The sequence below is a fragment of the Anguilla rostrata genome, chromosome 11, assembly GCF_018555375.3.
Source record: "Anguilla rostrata isolate EN2019 chromosome 11, ASM1855537v3, whole genome shotgun sequence".
NCBI lineage: Eukaryota > Metazoa > Chordata > Actinopteri > Anguilliformes > Anguillidae > Anguilla > Anguilla rostrata.
In genome coordinates this window covers 22,397,863-22,417,581 of record NC_057943.1, presented here as the reverse complement: position 1 = coordinate 22,417,581, position 19,719 = coordinate 22,397,863, and the positions used below count along the sequence as shown (strand labels likewise).

The window sequence follows — 19,719 nt, the reverse complement described above, 5'->3', positions numbered from 1 at the left end:
CTGAAAAATTGGTTATTGAAATCAGCACCACTGTCATGATTGTGGTGTCAAGCTACTCTATACAGGAGTTTTGAAAATAAGATTGTATCCCAATTAATGTTTCAATATCTATTGAATTGCATCACGGATGACTTTGTCAGATCAGTGTGGTTTGTTCCCTTGATAGACTAGAACAGAAATGTCATAATTCCTTGAAATTACCATTTGATGTTCTCGCTCTTGTATGAATATGTTTCACCTGTGACAATGGTTCAATCATATACTGATATGCAACCCACTTAAAGAAAATCACACCATTTACCATTTCGTAAATTTTATGTACCATTTACAAAAATCTACACCGTCATGTTTGTTTTTTATATTATATTTTTTCTTTTAAAAGATTTGTAAACAAAAACAAATGTTAAAAGTGTGGTATTTGAAAAGTAAACAGATTGTGCTTCTTATGTTTCCAAGTAGTTCGTTTCACAACACACAGGTGCTCTGGAAGCCAACGGAGGCACCAAAAATGATAAATAATCTGAGATTAGAGGAAAAGTTTTCTGGTATAAAGTGATATTAGTTTACAACCGATGATGGGATAAATAAATGTTGTGTATGGCGGCAATCCATTGGGCTTGTCAATGATTACGTCGTCTCAAAACAAAGTGGATAGGCCTGTGTCAGGGAAGGTTCTGCACAAGCATATTGACCGCGATATTGCTGCAAAACTGGTTCTGTCGAATCTACGCATGTAATCGACCACATAATACAGTTTTACGCAAATTATAAGTAGCCTAACTAATTATTCCCAACGTTTTAGATTCAGTACTCCAAATACAAAAGAGAGTAGCCTATCGACGATTTGTTCGTGGTAGGCTGTAACAAAAACGCGAAGAGCAGAACTAATGTTCTGCCATTACTACGATCAAAATGCCTGAATAGCTACCAATCATAACTGGAGGGAACAATTACGCCTTTTGCTCAGAGTACCATTACAGTTATGAGAGATATCAACATTTGACTCGATTTGTATTCGATGTTTTTGTCTAAACCTCACTCCTTCTTTAGTCTTTTGGTGACTTTCGTTACAAAACAGGTCAGTACCAGTTGAGCAGAACCACCCACTGAAACAAACGGCTCCTCGCTTTAAACCTCCTTCGTGTAGGAGGCGTTTCTACTTATTATAGTATAAGATGCCTACTGAGTTTTAATAGAAATATTTATGTTTCGGAGGGATCGAGAAGTACGAGAATACATAATAGCAAGTGAATCGTAAGGAATTGGCTGTCTATTTCTTTCTCGTTTGCATTTTTGCAATAACGACCTTTCACTTTAACTGGAGAGTTTAAATGATTTTACCACCAAAAAGCAAGACGCCGCTGAAACAAACGGATTATTTCCAAGAAGGACGGCGTGAGCTCAGTTTCAAAACAGGGAGGGCTACCGCTTCAGCACTGTTCGGGTGGACAGCGGTCAATCGGGAGCTTTGCTTTCCGGGCTGTGCATCCCCCACCCGCTGCACTGTGCGAGAGCCAGAAAAGCTGCTGGGCGTTCTAAAGCAGATTCAATTATCTATTTGCTACTCTGATTAGTGGATAACCCACCTGACACCGCGTGAGAAATGTTCGTTCACAGTGCTGTAGGTCATCCGGGTTTGGTCTCCATTTTAGTGAGTGGTGCTGACATTCTTTCTCTCCTCTTCTCTCACAGCAGCAGGTATGGAAGAAAACAAACACAGATGTAGACCCTAACTTATCCCAGACATTCTGTCTTTTGGATCTACTGAATTCAGTGGAACTCTGGCCTTATTTATTCAAAAATGGAAAAATCATCCGTAGGGATAAATAAATCGGACTTCCGATCGACCTCCTCGTTACCCCCGGAGCCGGTGGAGATCATCCGAAGCAAGGCGTGCTACCGCCGAGTGAGACTCAATGTCGGGGGTCTTCCACATGAAGTCCTGTGGAGAACATTGGACAGGTTACCTCGCACACGACTGGGGAAATTAAGAGATTGCAACACACACGAATCACTAATGGACATTTGCGACGACTACAATTTAGAAGAAAATGAGTACTTTTTTGACAGACATCCGGGGGCGTTCACTTCTATACTGAATTTTTACCGCACCGGCAAGTTGCACATGATGGAGGAGATGTGCGCGTTATCTTTCAGTCAAGAACTGGACTATTGGGGAGTCGATGAAATTTACCTGGAGTCGTGCTGTCAAGCTCGGTACCACCAGAAAAAGGAACAGATGAACGAGGAGCTTAAACGTGAAGCTGATAATATGAAGGATAGAGAAGGAGAGGAATTTGATAACACATGTTGTTCAGAAAAAAGAAAGAAGCTTTGGGATCTTCTGGAAAAGCCGAGTTCGTCAGTTGCAGCCAAGGTACGTTTTCTGATGTGTTTTAACCCAGCACTAAGCATAATATCTTGACTTGACTTGGGGAATCCTGAGTACTTGGCTGAGATACAAGACGTCAGGATTTCCATCTTCTACCTGTCATTGGATAGCGTTTAGTCAAGGATCAAATTCTTGATTAATGCTTAACACTTAATTTGATCCAGTTATTGAGGCCATCTTCATCGGTAATCGTCAGAACTAACTGACATGTTTATGTGGGTTCTTTTATAAATTGTAAAACTACTAAAAATGAAAGGGCTCCTTCGGAAGGAGGAGTGTTGGCCTACTTTTGCGCAAGTCCCTAGGTTTGTCCTCAGGGTTTATTGCACTACTGCATGCGCAAGCCTTCTGTGTTGGGTACCACCACTCTTTGCACTTCCGTCTATACACAAAACATGAAGCAGGAAAATCGCCTTAGATGTGAAACACAAAGCCAACGCTGCACAAATTATTGACATGACCAAAACGACAAAAATTAAATTAGGCTATTAGTACAAATATAATTATCATTATTAGCAGTAGTATAGATCACATGTTACTCTGATGCAATCAACATGTGAGTATGCAGTTCAAAAGTTAAGCTATATATATTATATATTATAGCCTCATTAAGGAACAAAGAGTCATGTCCAAACAGCAAACATTTGGAAGGCTCGGGCCGAGACTATTTGGACCCACAGGAAACGATTACTTCACGCTGTTTCCATGCCGCTGTTCTGAGACGGACACAAAAATCGGTTCGATATGAGCTCAAACGTTTAGCCTCAGAAAGGTCCTGAACGCTGGCTCACCCTTCTGTTCGTGCCTCCAGGCGGGCGGCACCCACAGATTTTCAATTGGGTGCTAATCCAGACATTTTAAGGCAGGCGACAAGTCCAACAAAATGGATGTTTGAGGAAAGGTTTGATTAGGGTTATATCCGACTCATTGCGCAGACAGGAGTTTCAACATGAGTTCAAAACGGTCCAGGTCCACAGCTGATTCAACACGTATAATTTAAACCATGAATCCTCTTAAATCTTTCTTCTTCCTTGGCAACATATTCATTTTTATTTTTGAATTAATTACAGCTTGTGTACACTTGTCAGAAAAGACCCAGTTAAAGGTATGTTATAGACCATTTTAGCATATTACCCTTTGCTATAAATATCTGACCAGTGTGTTCCAAAAATCGGGATCATATCATGGGGTGGCATACGATTGTAATATTAACCTCGACATTGACATGCACAGAATTGTTACAGACTACATGCTTGTAACACCCAGTCGTATGTATATCTAAAACGTCTTTCTGAATTAGAAATACATGTCAAATTTTGTGTGTGAGCTGTGAGGGCAGATCAGAATGCAAACCCAACGTGGACGCCTGCTCCTGTTTGCAGATGAGCAGATGGCTGTATTGACAATGCAACATGAGCGACACTAGTCAGGTTGCCTTTGTGTCAACTGGAGGCTGATGACCTCAACACAACCAGGTGTAATTACAGGGAATGGAACATTCTTTTAATTGTTCTCTCAGCAGAAGCCAGAAATACTGACACCGCAGAGAGGCACAGATCTTCCTTCAGATGCACTATATACTGTACAGTAAGGTCTGCGGGATGCAGGGTGTACATGGGTTCTGAATGTACGCATCCTTAAAGCAGTCCGCACGTGTGGTAAAAGCCTGATGTTATTCACTCCCAGTGTATTAATTGTGGCCACCTTTCCACAAGCTCAGCTCCTCCAGGCAAATCTCATCTGCGTCTCTTTCACCAGCAGCAGAGAGCTGTGAAGCAGGGTGTTTTAGCATAATCCACTCAAGCGTTTTAGCCATGAGAAGTAAAATCAATACATATTGCGCTCTTTATGTTAATGGAGGATTATGGCTTTGAATGAAGCTTTAATATTGTTGTCTGCTGTACTCACAGCTCCACTCCCGGAGCCATACCTGCCCTTGATGTTTGTACTTAGAAACCCATCATTTCCTATCAATTTTCTCATTCCATTTTATGAAAATTGCACTGGCTGAATTTGCTCAGAAACTGCAATGTCAGCTGTTGCCAGTATTTTGTGCTTTCCTTCATGTGACACATTCTAGTTTTTGATTAACAGCACAACAGTGGTGGTGAGTTTCTCACATTTTTAATACAAGTACAAAAAAGGGTTTTGGTAAGAAGGAGCAACCTGTACACCCCAAGTTCTGTCGGTGAACACTTTCTATGCCAAGCTGATCCCACAAAACAGTTTCTACACAATCACGCAGGCTGATTTATCAATATGTAATTGACTTTAAAGGAATATGTGGAACTCCATTCTTACCTAAAGACTTAAACATTTTACTGCACCTAGTATTCAGTGGGCTATAGCAGGATAAAGCTTTGTTTCATATTCTCAAGCACTGTAAAGATTGCAAATTGCCATTCATAAGAGCTTTAGGAGATTTAGCGGTTCAGACATTTTGATAGAGTTATAAAGGGACCTGTAAGGTTAAGCATTGTTGTAAGTGGCACTCCCACAATCACATCTTCATAAATCTTGTATGATGCATCATTAACAACGAGCTGCTCCAGTAGAGTGCCTATCCCGCTCAGCTCAGACTGTGTCCAAAACAGGTGTGATTTGGCATGTCACCTGGTTCTCCAGTCCACATTAGACGTGTCGACTCTGGCTAAGAGGACCTGAGAACAGAATGCTGCCAGCGAAGCAGGGAGTGAAGTAAACAGTTACTTGAAAACACTGATTTTTTTTTACACTGTTTTTTAAAGTGTAGCACAAATAACTATAATCTCAACATTATCTGAGGAAAATGAAGTATGGCAGGACTGTATGTGTGTTGTGTGTGCGCATGTTCATGCATGTTTGTACATGTACTTATGCATATGCATGGGGTTTTTTGTGTGCGTGTATGTACATGTGTTTGCATGCATGTGTTTGTGCACTTGCGTGTTGGGAACTAGCTCAAGATAACCGTAGATACTGTCCTGCTGTCATTTTTTATCTCAGAGTGTGGAGCATTCACATGGACTTTGGTTCCCTCTAAGGCTGGTCCCAACACCTTCAGCTAAATGTCAGGGAAATGTCACATTAATTATTCTAGATGAGGCTCTGGGACTGATTTGGTCCTTCCCTCAACCCTCACATTTTCAGTGAGAAGCCACTCTGTCTCCTTCCAAAATTAGATTTTGGTGTACAGCATTCAATGATGAGATTATTTCTGACTGAAAAGCACATTCAAAACTTGCTGTCTGCAATGCATCTCCAAGTGGTTTTTATACACCCACACACACACACACAAGCATGCACGCACACGCACATGCACACACACACACAGATGTACATAAAATACATACATACGTATTTCCTATAGCTGTGAGTAACTCTGTTTTCATGTACTGTAAGGAGCAAGTATAACATTTAAAATGACATGAAGTGACCTCATTGCAGCCACTCAATTTTGAAATAAAGTTAATTACATTTATCTATGAACATTATTACTCGAACAAAGAACATTTCAGCAGCACAGCAATAGTTTCCCTGGCTACATTTTCTTGCATTCAGAAAGCAAACTTAAATGCTGATCATGTCTTATAAATGTCCAGTATGTTGAATGCATTCTACATCCTCTTGGTAAATATAAGCAGATGGCCTGTCATGCATTTTAAATAATGGAATGCAAAAAATAGCCCTATTGTCAGAGTCAAGATTTGTGTGTGTACCGTGTGTGTGTGCGCGCGTGCGTGTGATTTATTCATTATATTACATTATTCATGTGCTTAGCGGATAACCTTATTCAAGCAAATAACCACAGCTTTTTCTTTTCCTCATACACTGTCATTCATTTATACTGTCATTCATTTTCTGTGCAACAGTACTGTTGTGCCACACCATAAACAGGTTATCTGTTTTATGTCCATTAGATAGCCTTGACTGTTTCTCTTTCAATAAATATGTTTTATTCATTGCATTGTCATTTTCACAAACAACTTTTGCAAACTCTAATGTTATATCAAGAAATGATATGATCAAACAGTAACCAATGTATATACAGTGAGAACCATTATATCTTGATTTTGCTCCGTACTCCATAATTTTAAATTTGTAAAAAATATTTAATATGTGGCTAAAGTGCAGAGTGTCAGCTTTTAATAAAGGGAGTTTTAATTAATTTTGGTTTCACCATGTAGAAGTAAGGGCACTTTTTATACATAGCCCCTTCCATTTCAGGGCGTCATAATGTTCGGACAGATGGCTTCACAGGTGGTTCTGATTTGTCATGTGTGTTCAATTTCTTCTTTACTGCAGTATATGAGAGCGTTCAGTATCTAGTCTTGATGCTAGGTTGTTGACTGCATTTGGAGACTGTTATTGGCATTTGTCAGCATAAGGACTAGAGTTGTGCCAGTTTGTTAAGAAGAACCTAAAAGACCCCCCAGAGTTATAGAAAAAGGTCTTGTTGACAAATGAGACTGTAGTGGTCTTCCTTGGACTACCCTTTGTGATTACCAGTGCTCTCTTTCCCCTTAATGAGTTGATTTTGGTAAGTTCTATGTCTCAGACTGTTTTCTTTGTCATATTTCTCAGCCTCATGATGGCTTCCTTGACTTTCTTTGGCACAACTCTGCTCCTTATGCAGACAAACACCATTAACAGACTCCAAAGGCAATCAAAGGCTTAGAATATGAACACCACACATGGATTGTTTGGTTACAAATCTAAAATTATGGAGCACAGATCAAGAAAATCAAGAAAGAATATTTCTTTGCTCCAACCATTATGGCGCTCACTGTATGTGTATATGTTATATCCTGTGGCCAAGATATAATGGTGAAAACATTTCTCCTTGCTGTTAATTGACATTTTTTGTGGGAACTGAATTGGACAAGCTGACTTCCAGGTGTAATTTTATTCTGCAGACCTATTAGTACAAGCTGTAATTGCATGTCATCAAACTTTCTGCAGTTAACAGAAACAGTTTGCTCTTACCAGCTTTGCAGTAAATCCATGGGAAAACCTCTCTGTTACCTTGCTGATTCAATTGGGTTATTTACCCAGACAGGTTTTAAAAGCAAACTTTCTGGAAAAATAGTGATGGCCTTTCCTCCTCCTCTTCTTCTTCTTCTTCTTCTTCCTCTCTCTCTCTCTCTCTCTCTCTCACTCACTCACTCTAGCTGCCTGCACAAAATCCTCTCTAAAGATTTCCTTTGTGTTTTGCTTTGATTGTCTCAGGCAAATAACAATTCAGAACTGAGTGCTGGCCAATCGCCCATGACCTCCTTATCTCTGCATTGCTTAGTGTATGCTACATTGCTTGTATGGAAAGTTACATAGATAATTCTATGTGTCATTTGCTGTCCTCATAGAACCTCTGAGCTGACCTCAGGGATATGACATGCAAATAAGTGGAAAGATTTATATTTGGACTGCAGAAAGAGCTGGTGGCTTGCTGACTGAGCTACCCCAGTCAAAGAGAGACACGACGATCTTGCTTACATTTAAATCATGTAGTCTAAGGCAGACTTCTGTACTGAAATCTCCAACATGAAGGCATAGCTTCCTCTAATGGTTTCTAGGATAGTATTGGCTGACAGAATCTGCAATGAGCCCATGTTTGAGGGGCAAAACATCACTCATCACCACGGTCACTGCCTATTTTAAGCCTATGTGGAACAGACATGCCCTACTTACTGATCACTCACCTGAAAGTAGAAAATGTTCTATTTGACCTATGAGACTGAATGATCCTGGGGGCTCTACCTTCTCCCCAAGCATAGAGATTTGTTTCCAGTGCAGTACATTTTGCTTTTTAGATGTGTTTTCTTGCATGACTTGCTTGTCCTGGATGGCCAACAAGTCAGCCTTGACATAAAATGATTAAACTGTATTATCAAGTCCATTCTGACTTCTATGCTGACTAGGTGCTCCATGATGTCTTGACAGGCAAGCTATACCTTTAGGTTCAATATCAGCAGAGAAACTAAAGGTCAGCTGCTGCATTCTTTCAGTCCTCCCTACTTCTTAATGATGTTCTGGTGAGTAGTGAGCATTTCTGGTGCTGAATTACAGGACAGTTCTTGATTAATTTTCAGAAGATAGAAATAACTGTAAAATTTCAGCTTCAGGGAAATGTCTATCAGTCAGTGGCAGAAGCTAGTTATGATGCGCCCATGTGCAATTTTTTTAACGAACCCCCTCTCCCTCAGCCTGGAGAGCTTTCGGCTGCAGGCTGGTGGAGACATTAACAAACGGTCACCAAAACAAACAAAATCCGAACTGGCTAGGTCGATGGCTTGCTTAGGATTACACAACACAACACAACAGAACAAAAAGCACAGAAAAGAGGTGCGGTCGGGCACAGCCGCTCACATTGTAGTAGGCTAGACTACACATATGCCTAGATTGTGTGTTATTAATTTACAGCTTTTCCAACTCATCACTGTGCTAGCAGTTTGCCTGTCAGCTAGCGAGGTAGCAAGTATTGTTACAGCCATAACCTGACCTGACCTTATTGACTCTCCTCAAAATCTAAGAAGCTACAGGGCACAATCAATATCCCCGAATCCACGACAACAGTTCTCGTGCTAGCCAATGGAATGCTGCTTCTTTGGAACACAGGACATTTCAAAATCTGCATTTTACAGATTCACATTCACTTGCATTCTGAGAAAAATAATAACACAAATGTATGTCATTCATAATTTTCTTATGACACGTACAACTGAAGCAGGATGAAACAGCCAATTTAGCAAAATGGAATAAGCTACAAATAATGTTTTTCATTCAAATTAAGAAAATAAGCGCTTTCTCTTTGAACCTCACGGTGCTACCAATGGCTATGTAAATAAAATCAGCTGTGATGATCATTAAACAATGCAAATGTCTGACATCGAGAGATGATTAGCTCAAAGAAACATGAGTAATTTTTGTGATTTATGTCTGGGTCATCGTCTGTTGTAAAACTAAATAAAAACTGTAGATATGTGTTTATTGAATGCAGTGTATTTACGTCTGCAGAAATTAGCATTAAAAATCTGCATAAAAAATGCTGAATCCTGCTTTGACTTGACTACTGGACACCAAGATCACAAAAAAAAACAAACACCCCCAAGATGGCTAAATATAGGAATAATTAAAACATCATCATACAACATATCTCATCCATGTTAATTTTCGAGTTTATTTTATTAAAACACCCTAATCCTTCCTGCTTACAGTTTTGGATCTTGAAAATTATCTGGTGTTTTCACTTCAAGAAATGCAATTGGATTATGGTTATCTTTAGCCAAAATTTTATGATAATGGTTTACTGTTTAGTGCTGTGGCCTTGCTATATAAATCAAAAACAACAGTTTAGTCACTGTGTGATTCAAACTATAACAGGCTGGTACAGTGGCCCATCAGAAACACGACACTGATCCCCTTAAAAAGCACTTTATCTACTCACTCATTTTATGGGCATCCAAGGAGCCTTACAGTACATTGAAGAAAATCATCAGCAATCTCCTTCAAATTCAGCTCCGGAGCTCGGATCCTCTCAGCAGAATGTATAGCCAGGCCATTCAGTCTCTCCTGCCCAATGCTGCTCCTCAGGTAGTTCTTGATAATTGTAATTTAATTTCATTTTAGAAATGATTAAATGAAAATGATCTGCTGGTTTGAAGGTGACAGGCAATGCCATTAATAACAGCAGTATTCTACACAGCTCCCCAGAGGTAGACATTACCGGACGGTATTCCACCATTAGCATTTCCGCTAGGAGACTGAGGTACATGTTGAGCAATCTCAGTTTTAAAACATGTCCTGAATGTTGGCAGCTGAGCAGGGAAGGTTATTGTTTATCCCTATCATAGTGGTCGAAAAAACGTTTTTGATACAGTTGGGGGTTTGGCAATTGCTTAAAAAAATTCCATTCAAGAACCTACCTTTCTGGCTCGTTCTCTCTTTTCTCTTCTGAGATTCAAGTTTTTGTGTTTATACATGCTTAGCTGCAGCTAGGACTCCTCTTTGCTCACTTCCTCAGCTAGCTAGCTGAACTCAAAATTTCACATCCAAAACTAGCTAACAGTTATGCCATTCTGTATCATCAAATGAAGACACTTGACATTGGACGACAACATACACAGACATATTTACCGGCAATCCATATCAGAAAATAACACTTGTGCAAAGAAATGACCACAAATTATTTAATTAATAATAATCTAAACAATATGTTTTCTGTAGAATGGGCATATAGGAAAAGTTTGGCATGATCACATCTGTGCAAAGAAAGCTAAAAAAGTGATTGAGATGAGTTTGCTTATTGAACAATATATAAAACAGGTGGCACTGAGATAAACATATGTTTTTTTTTTTTTTTTCAGAGGTTTAACAAGTGTCACTAATGCAAGGGTCCATGCAAGAACAGACTTTTTTATGTAGGGCTAGCTTTCCGCGAGAGGATCTCAGGCTCACCCAGACCATGGGCCCCAGTGCAGCCACATTACCCGCGCTGCCTACATCTCTGCTGCTGCTATCAGTGCAGCTCTGCAGTATCTGATGTGTCTAAGAAAATTTTGCTGTCATGTAAATTTAGCTTGGGGTCCTTCAGTCTAACACTACTACATTAACACTATCATACTAAACTAATTATGTATGCACAATTTGAATCAAAATTTTCTGATGACGCTTTCCAAATAGCACGCCGTTTTGTTTCACTAGTCGGCAGGGAATGTTTCACCTTATAGATTATTGATTTAGCGTAATGTCTTTGAGTCAGATCAATTGGCAATTAACAAAATAGAGATGGAGGACAAAAGTTCAGACTATAAAAATTCCCCAAGAGGCATGCCTCTGATCAATCACATAACCACATCATCATCACAGCACCAAAGACTGAGTAGGTTATGAAACACGTTGTGTTGCATTATGAAACCTGTCAGGTTCACTTTGCCTGAGGCCAGTTCTCAAAACTTTTGCAAAGGATGACATTAAGCAGTATTGTACTACTAAGATTATTCAAAATTCTGTTCACTGAGGGGTTTACCAGGGGTAACTTTTTTTGTAACTGTAATTAAAATTTCACACCTTTTCGTTTCTCGGAATATTTGTTCACCAGTTGGTACAAGTCATGGAAATTTGTTTAAGAAAATTTGAATAATGTAGCAATTATACACCCTAATTGCAGAACTTTGAAAGACAAGAACTAAGAAAAAAGTTCACTGTCCCCAGATTGAACTTTGTGGATACTGTGGAGAAACCTTTTTCTGTAGTATTTTGTGGTAACTATTCCCCGGGTGGTCTGTTAGAGGCAGCAATTAATGCACTCACATTCTACAGTGATTTTGCATTGCTTCTAAATCAATCTTGCTATAAATATATCAGGCTCTTGCACAACAAAGAGTATACACCACTGGGAACAAAAATATTTAAGTAAGAATTATATTTTTAGCACAAATCATTCTGCGTTGCTGATCACAATTCATTTGACTACATTGAGTGATGCACTGCGTAGCTCAGATGAAATGTGTTTTATTACAGGTGTGTGAAAAAATGTCTTAAATTTCATTGGCCTAATTATGTAAAAACCGCCTGCATAATTACCCTGATGAAGTCTGCAATTCAATTAAGACAAGGGTTGAACTTTTAAGCACCTGGAAAGGTACCAATAATCATATCCATTTTAAGTAGTCCATTTTGGCCACTTAAATTGTCAAAAACACAATGTCCACAATGGCCTTTCAGGAGCTAAGTTTGTCCTTTCACCGTGGGCGGTGTTAAATCACAAGAATAGGACTTGGCAACTGAGAGAGCGCAGTGGTCTGTTCTTGTTGCTAGGGAACATGTGTGACCATCATAAACTCATTACTTGGAGAAAAACCCTTATAATGTAACTAGGGCAGAAGAAGACTATACAATCTCATCTAACCGTAGGTTCCACCTATGTGGAGTTTACTGTGCTGCATTATGATTTAGGGGCAATGCCAGCCCTGCTTGAGAGTGCAGTTTTTTCTAGTACAATCTGAAACAGCAACTGTAAGCACTTGTGAGAAAATTGTTAATGTAAATACAGGTCAGATAATGTGAGATTACTTTAAAAGGGTAGTGGTTGTGTGTGCTTGGCAATGGGAATAAGAGAGAAATTACAAGCAATGACTTGAATTACATCACATGTTGAATTATACCACTCGCCTCACCTTACCTTCTAAGGTGTTTACACACAGAGACACACATACAGACAGACACACACACACACACACACACATGCACGCATCCATGTTAGCACACACATACCCACACACAAGCATGCACACACACAGCAGATAATAAAGTAATGACAACACGCGAGTGTGGTCTCTTTCTCTCTGTTCACTCCCTCCCAGGGGCAGGTTTCATGTAAGCAATAGTAAACTTCCATAGCCTGACCCATTTCCTCTCTCTAACTTATTTAAGACCCAGCTTTGCTGAGACAATGCACGGACTGTACATGAGTCATTTGTGACCCACCATTACATTTTGGTGGTGGAGGAGAACCCATTATTGAATTGAAGGATGTCTTATTCCACCCCAAAACTCCCATACATTATTCATTCCCGGCGTGGTGGACAGGGTCTCAGTTACCACCATCATTGTTCATGGCTGGACAAGGCGGACAGTGAGCCTGACCACTTAAATTTGGAAAACTCTAAGGTGACAGTTAAGCAAGTGAGGGGCCAGTGGTGAAGAGGCAGAGGTCAATCTGCTCCTCAGATGCTTCATTCATTATTAAGAGAGAACTGGTACAGTATACACCAGCTACCCCATGCATCCAGGCCAAGTAAGTTGGGAGGCTTGTGTCCCTCCTGGAACATCTTCTTGCAGTTGTGTCAAAGTTTGGATTCAGTTGGAGGTAGATTTTGAAAACGCTGCTTGTGTAATCTGAAGGGCAATGTCCAGTTCAACACAGATACAAATGACAAAGTGTAAATGCTATATGTGACCAATGTGGTTGGAAAATACCAGGTCATCACTACTATTACATGTGTATGGAGGGAGTCCAGGGTGAAGGAGGTGGGGTGAGGAAGGAGCTGCGTGTGAGGGAGGTTGGGGGTGGGGGAGTGAGAAGGTGAGGCAGACTGAGGGTAAAGCAGAGTGCAGGGGGGAGGAAGAGTTCAGCGCTGTAGCGGGAGGCTGTGGCAGCATGCCAGGGAGAATCCTGAGTTTGTCCACCCTACCATTTAAAAAAAGGCTCTCGCAGACTCCCAGCACGTTTCCGCACATAATCAAAAATGACTTGTCATCCACCTTTTTTGTCATGAACTAAGAATAAAATGCACTGGGAATACCTTTGGCTTTCTTATTAATTGCTTTAGCTGACGTATAGACAGGATGTATTGGTTTTAAACTGAAATAGGAGGCAGGAGCATCTGGTGAGAGGGAAGTGTGAGGGATTAATATAGAGCATCGCTGCCTACTCCAAAAACACTGCGGTGATGCTTGGTGTTCTTTCCTTTTTGATATTTCAGGATAATGGGATCAAATGGATTAACATTTTTCAGCACATTTCCTGTGATGTGCGATCCACGGCTATGGCGTTCTTGGTAAATGCTTTATTGTATCCCATTTATCCTTCCAGACATTTTAGTCTGGTTTTGGAAGCGCTGGAGTACCACGCATCTGAACATATAATATCACATGATGTCTGTTAGCATTGCCTCCATACTGCCTTTGTCTGGCCTAAGTCAGTCCCCATGGAAAAGCAGCTATGGTATTGTGTGTCCCCTTTCTCAGGCTGAACGTACCAGTAACCTTTTGTATTTGTTTTATTGCTCCAATCCCTTTCTTTTGCTTTTTCTCATACAAAGACACTGATATTTTATTAGCTATGCATATTCTTGTGTTGTAGCAATTTTCATTAGTATTTGTCAGTTGACTCAAATCAACAAATATTTACTAATAAATGACCAAGGTCAAATTTTTGTTTCACAAAACATGATTTTTTTTAAACTAGGAATAATCTGAAAACATTTTATTTTAGATATTAATGTATTACTTGTTCATGAATTTGTCAGAGCTGAATGTTGTTTGCTCTTTATTGTGTTATATTGTATTGCCATCAACGATAACAACAAAGCATAAAATACTTCATTGCAGGCCTGGTTTTTTTAAAGCAGGAACACAGTACCATATTTCACACAATGAAAGGCCGAGGAAAGATTCAAGAAGGTGTGTAGATTCATGACTCAAGTGTGAGGCTGAGAGTTGTACACATAGCTGTCCAGATGGGCGCACGCTGTGGCGTCTGTTCTTGTATAAACAGAGCTAAAACAAACAAGGATAAGGTATTCACCAGAAACCAGTGCAGGAAGGCCACTGGTGGAGAGGGCGGGACAGGCCGTCTCAGTTTACAGAGAGCAGGGTGGAAAATAACAGTGTTGTGGCTGAAAAGCGATACAGGTGATGTAAGTACAGTAGCTCATGAGACGGATATGCTCCTGTGGCCTGCTGCCAGTAAATTGACCATTTCAAATGAGCATCTTTAACGTGAGCACCCATCAGCGCTGGCTCCGTGCAGTGGATTGTGGGAACTGCGTGTCCCCTTCCCCATTATGGGCAGGTGCGAGTGGTAGCCACGTCTCAGTTCAGCTCTTGGTGTTTCTTCTAAATGCCAGCGTGGCTGCAAGCCGCATGTCAGCACCAGATGCTGGCAACCATGCGAGAGATTCTCCTATTGATCACTTTGTTCCCATTCACCTCCACAGACAAGAGGCAGAGCAGCAGTTGCCATAGAGACTGATGAACAAACGTTTCCACGGTGATGCTCTGCTTGCTTGTGTGGAAGTAACAGTCGGATGAGTCAAAGTGCACTGTAGAATAGTTTCTATTTCCTGGCTTCACTTATATGTTGGTGTCAACCCTGTGGGAATAAGGGAGTAGGGACTCCTGAGAAGAGCACAGTAAAACGTGAGCAACATGAAGGAAAAATTAGATAAAAAAATATAACAGTGCCATCAGTGTAAGAAGAAATATAACAGTGTAATCAGTTTGTCTCTAAAATGTATTGGTGTATAGTGTATTGCACAGAGCATATCTTATCATTGTTCACTGTGGGATTGGCAAGCAATGAATAAAATATTGCTGTAGGGTAAAGAAATAGGGAATATTATAATGAAGACTGCATTTGACTGATGCTGTGTACAGTATAAGCTGATTAGACACCTTAGTAGCCTACCTGAGATATCTCAATGCTTGTTTGTACTGACATGTTCTCCCTTGAGGCTTCTGTGAGAACACACGCATACATGCATGCGCACACAGAGACACACAGACCTGACAGGAATGATAATTTCTTTGGGTGTTGTTATGGATGAAATGTGAGTTTAGGAGAGCACACATCGGCCATGATGCGTCTGTCTTGTGTGGTGTGTCTGAATGGTCAAATGGATGATTTGAGAGATGTGTCTATCGGGCCATTGCTAGGGATTAACACTTCATATGCATCACAAGCTCTGTGTGTGCGTTTGTGTGTGAGAGAGTTAAACGGGTAATAAATGTGTCTATAGTTTAGCACAAGAAAACAATACTGTATCTGATTCCAAACCTATTTGAAGCTCGGTTATAAGGCAGGCATTTCTATTTATAAATTCTTAAAGGTAGGAATGACAGAAAGATGCTTGAAATAGGAATACATGAACAATTTCAAAAAACAATGTTTTCCTGCTTTTATATATCTATTCAGCTATTTTAGTGATACTAGGACATAGCATCATCAGGCCTTGGTTGTTTTTTCAACAAGGACATTGTTAGAGTCACTGGGCCCGGCAGACCAGGGCTCAAACTAGTGCCAGGTCTATTAATTCTACTCACAGTAAAAGTGTATAATGTAAACATAAATAAATACTGTTTGCAAGGATGTCTGATGAATGAATCAGCTATTATAAAAAAGCAATTTGATGTCTGATAGATGCCTATAGTGTTTATTTTATCACTAGTACTATCCAAGAGCCATTTAATGATTACCCATAAAATTCTGGTGCAATAGGTGTGGTACAAGCAGTTATGAAACCCACAGCCCTTTTGACCATACAATAAAACTTTCAGCTAGAAACACCACCAGCTACAGATGAGGCAACAAATCATACCCATGTGTTAATTCCTAGAATTGAACAAACCTTTGTAGTAGACTCCTGTGCCCTGGAACATTGGCTTTACGAGTTAGGTCCTGAATTTATTGTCTGTCATTCAGTGGAAATGCACTGCATGTCTCTATTGCTTGTATAGTTGAACACATGAAAGGTCATAGGCTCTGATGAAGCAGTGATTAATTAAAGAAAACCAATAATGATGAGCTTTGTACAATCTTAGAAATTATGACACTAACTGATGGACATTACATTAACAAAGTAGCGTTCTCATCAGCATTTCAATTATCACTAAGAATGAGACCTAAAGCACCTTTTTTCATCTCACGTGTTAGTCAATCACCATATTACACCTTCCATTCCTTTATGTTATGATATGTCAATTATCACTTATTGACAGCAATCTTCCCACACTGCCACATGCTGCATTCAGTGGTGTGATTATACCCACAGACATGTGGCAGCAGCATATTTTATAGTGTTGTGCTAGGTTGTTGCGACATATCACCTGCAGAAAGGGTAGGTTAATAAAAATAAATGGATTAAAATAGGTTAACAGGAATGAATATAGAAGACTTTGTAATTGAATTTAATCATGGTCAATATTTGGACAGTAGCCACTCGTTGACAATGCTTGGTGTAAATTTTTCAATATGAACAGATGCATCTTTTTGCACTGACAGAGTTGATTGGAACAGACAAGTACTGTACATTTGAAGAAAGACAGATTTTCTTCCCTCCGCCCCCTAAAGTGCCATTGCAATGCTGTTTCTTGTGCAAATTATTTGTACTGTACATCAGTGTTGTGAGATGTTCTCAGTTTCTATGCAACTTCTCTGAGTGTTTTGCCTTCGGTCTTGGGCAGCTAAGCAGGCAGTCCTCCTACACTCCTGAGAGTCCATCCTCCTGTCTTCATCATTCCCTCCTCTCCATCATTTGACCCCCCCCCCCCCGCTCCCATCAACCTCAGAGGCTGAATAATGTAGTAGGCAAAGGGAAGGGCTGCTGTGGTCTGACAGCTGGAGTGCTGGAATGAGGATTGGGATGGATAGCCTCTGGGGGTTGCTCTGCACAGGAAGTGGAGCATCACAGAAATCAGAGAGCGTGGTGAGGAGAGGGAGATGGACACTGCATGCACTGGAGGCTCTCTATGAGGGGTGAGAAGCTGTGATTGGATGTTTCCAGGTCTGCCTACAGTACAGTCAATCCCCCCCCCCAACCCCCCCTCCCTAACCCCCCTTCCCTCCCACCCTTTGGAAGAATGGCAGCGATTGATGAGGTTGGTAGTCTCTTTCTGCTCCTCTGTGAGCCATGAGAAAGGGACTTGAGGGACAGCGAAGGTAGATGGGATCAGTCCACATCATGTCTCATTAAGACCCAAGGATCCCCCCAGGTGCTTCCTCCTTGCCATTGGTGGCACATGTGTATCATCGTCATGGTGTCTTCCACAGGGTTCTCCTAAGGGGCCGACGTGATCAATACCAACACAATCCGCAATCACATATGAATGATAACGCACAAGGAGCAAAAGGCTCTGCCTGGCTGCGGCTTCCGGGCCATTCACTGGGGAGACCCCCCCCCCAGTCGCATACATGGAAAACATCCTGAAGAAGCTCATCCATCAAACATGATGCCATGAGAGACAGACAAAGAGAGAGAGAGAGAGAGAGAGAGAGAGAAATTGGTGTGTGACCAACGCTATTACCTTATCAAACCTATGAGATCTATAAGAGACCAAACAGTCACACATTCTCATATACAGGCCACAGTCTAGTAAGTAGTATTTTTTATAATATCTAAAACAAAATGTCATTTCCAGGTGTGTGCTCTGAGAAATAGAATGTAACACTATCCATAAAAATGTCTTGTTACTGTAATTCTACAGAAAAACTGTCATGATTCTGTTTTGGTTCTGCTTTGATATATGTCTAGTTTCCAGGATCTAGTTGTGAGGATTGAATGTCATTAGGCAGATGTTTTACAGTATCATTTAGTTCTGAGCGTGGGATAACATTCATCATGGATGTTCAGGCCAGCATGTGCCGTGTAGATGTTTGATATCACGCAGTATTGTCCATTTGGTCATAGAATTACTGTTTCCAATGCCTGATCGCAGTTTTGGAAAATTGTCAGGGATGCCACCCCTCTAGCCATTCCCATACAGAGACAATCTGTTCCCAAATTAACATTCACTTACTGTACAGGGAAAATGGCAGTATAGATGAAACATATGTTCTGCTAACAATATCCTGGGGAGACTGTGTAGCACAGTCTGTCTCGACCCAAATACAGATTCCCCTGTAGCCTCCTGAGTCACTGCAATAGCACTTTACTGTAATCCCATCTCTATCTCTGACCGTCTTTGCTTTCCAAATACATAAAGGGGGTAGACTGTCTTTTCCCCTTTAATTAAAAAACGAAACAACCATGTAATGTTTTACTGCTGCCCCCTTCTGCACTGCACTTCATATAACAAAGGTGATCCATTCCATCCATGCATAATTATAAATTGATGTAGGCATAGTGTCACTTGTCAGTATATGGTGGTGTGGGATTTTGACAGATGGAGTCAATGGGGTTACTTATACAGCCCCTTTCAGATGAGGGCCTGTATACATACAAAGCATGTAATCCAATTGTACACAGGCAGTTTTTTTCATTGCACATCCACTCCGTGCAGGGGCTGCCGGTTTACTGAGGATCCTGGCGTCTGAGGGAGCTAGACAGGGGAATTGTGGGTCTCTGTCCTGAGGGACTGCAGATGGAACTGCAGGCCCGGATGAAAAGATTCTTGATTGATTTGCTTCATAAATTAGGCCGGCCGTTCTCTCGCCAGTCAGTGATTGCTTCCTCATTACGGGCAGTAAACCACTTTACTGCGGGTGCCTGCTAGTGTGGTGGGCGTGTGCTACTGGGCCCTCTGTGCCGGGTGAAGGGCAGGAGAGGCGTGAGCTGGCCGGGTTAGAGGGAGGTCTGTGAAGCAGTAAATGAGAAAGTGAGAGACGGATCCCATTTGTCCGAAGCCCCCCTAGGCACCCTAGGAAAACAAAAAAAATTCAAAGTGGAAATTTGTACTCTCGGTTTTGCATTTTGTGCGCACAGTTTTGCAATCTGTATGCTCGGTTTGCCAAACCGTAACCTCAGTTTTGTAATCCGTGCACACGATTTGAGTGAGATCACTCAGATTTTCAATGTTAAATCCGTTTGTAAATTAAGGAAACTGAGACACAAAGCATCATAGCTACAATT

At 40.8% G+C, this 19,719-nt stretch overlaps 1 protein-coding gene across 1 annotated transcript in view; it reads left to right on the top strand.

Moving 5' to 3' along the window:
* The window catches only part of kcnb1 (potassium voltage-gated channel, Shab-related subfamily, member 1), a 45,607-nt gene that overhangs the window by 535 nt on the left and 25,353 nt on the right, over window positions 1-19,719 (top strand). The window contains exon 2 of the mRNA XM_064298782.1: window positions 1,693-2,377. Coding sequence (XP_064154852.1) covers window positions 1,802-2,377 — 576 coding nt within the window. The 5' untranslated portion in view covers window positions 1,693-1,801. The remainder of the gene's footprint in view (window positions 1-1,692; window positions 2,378-19,719) is intronic.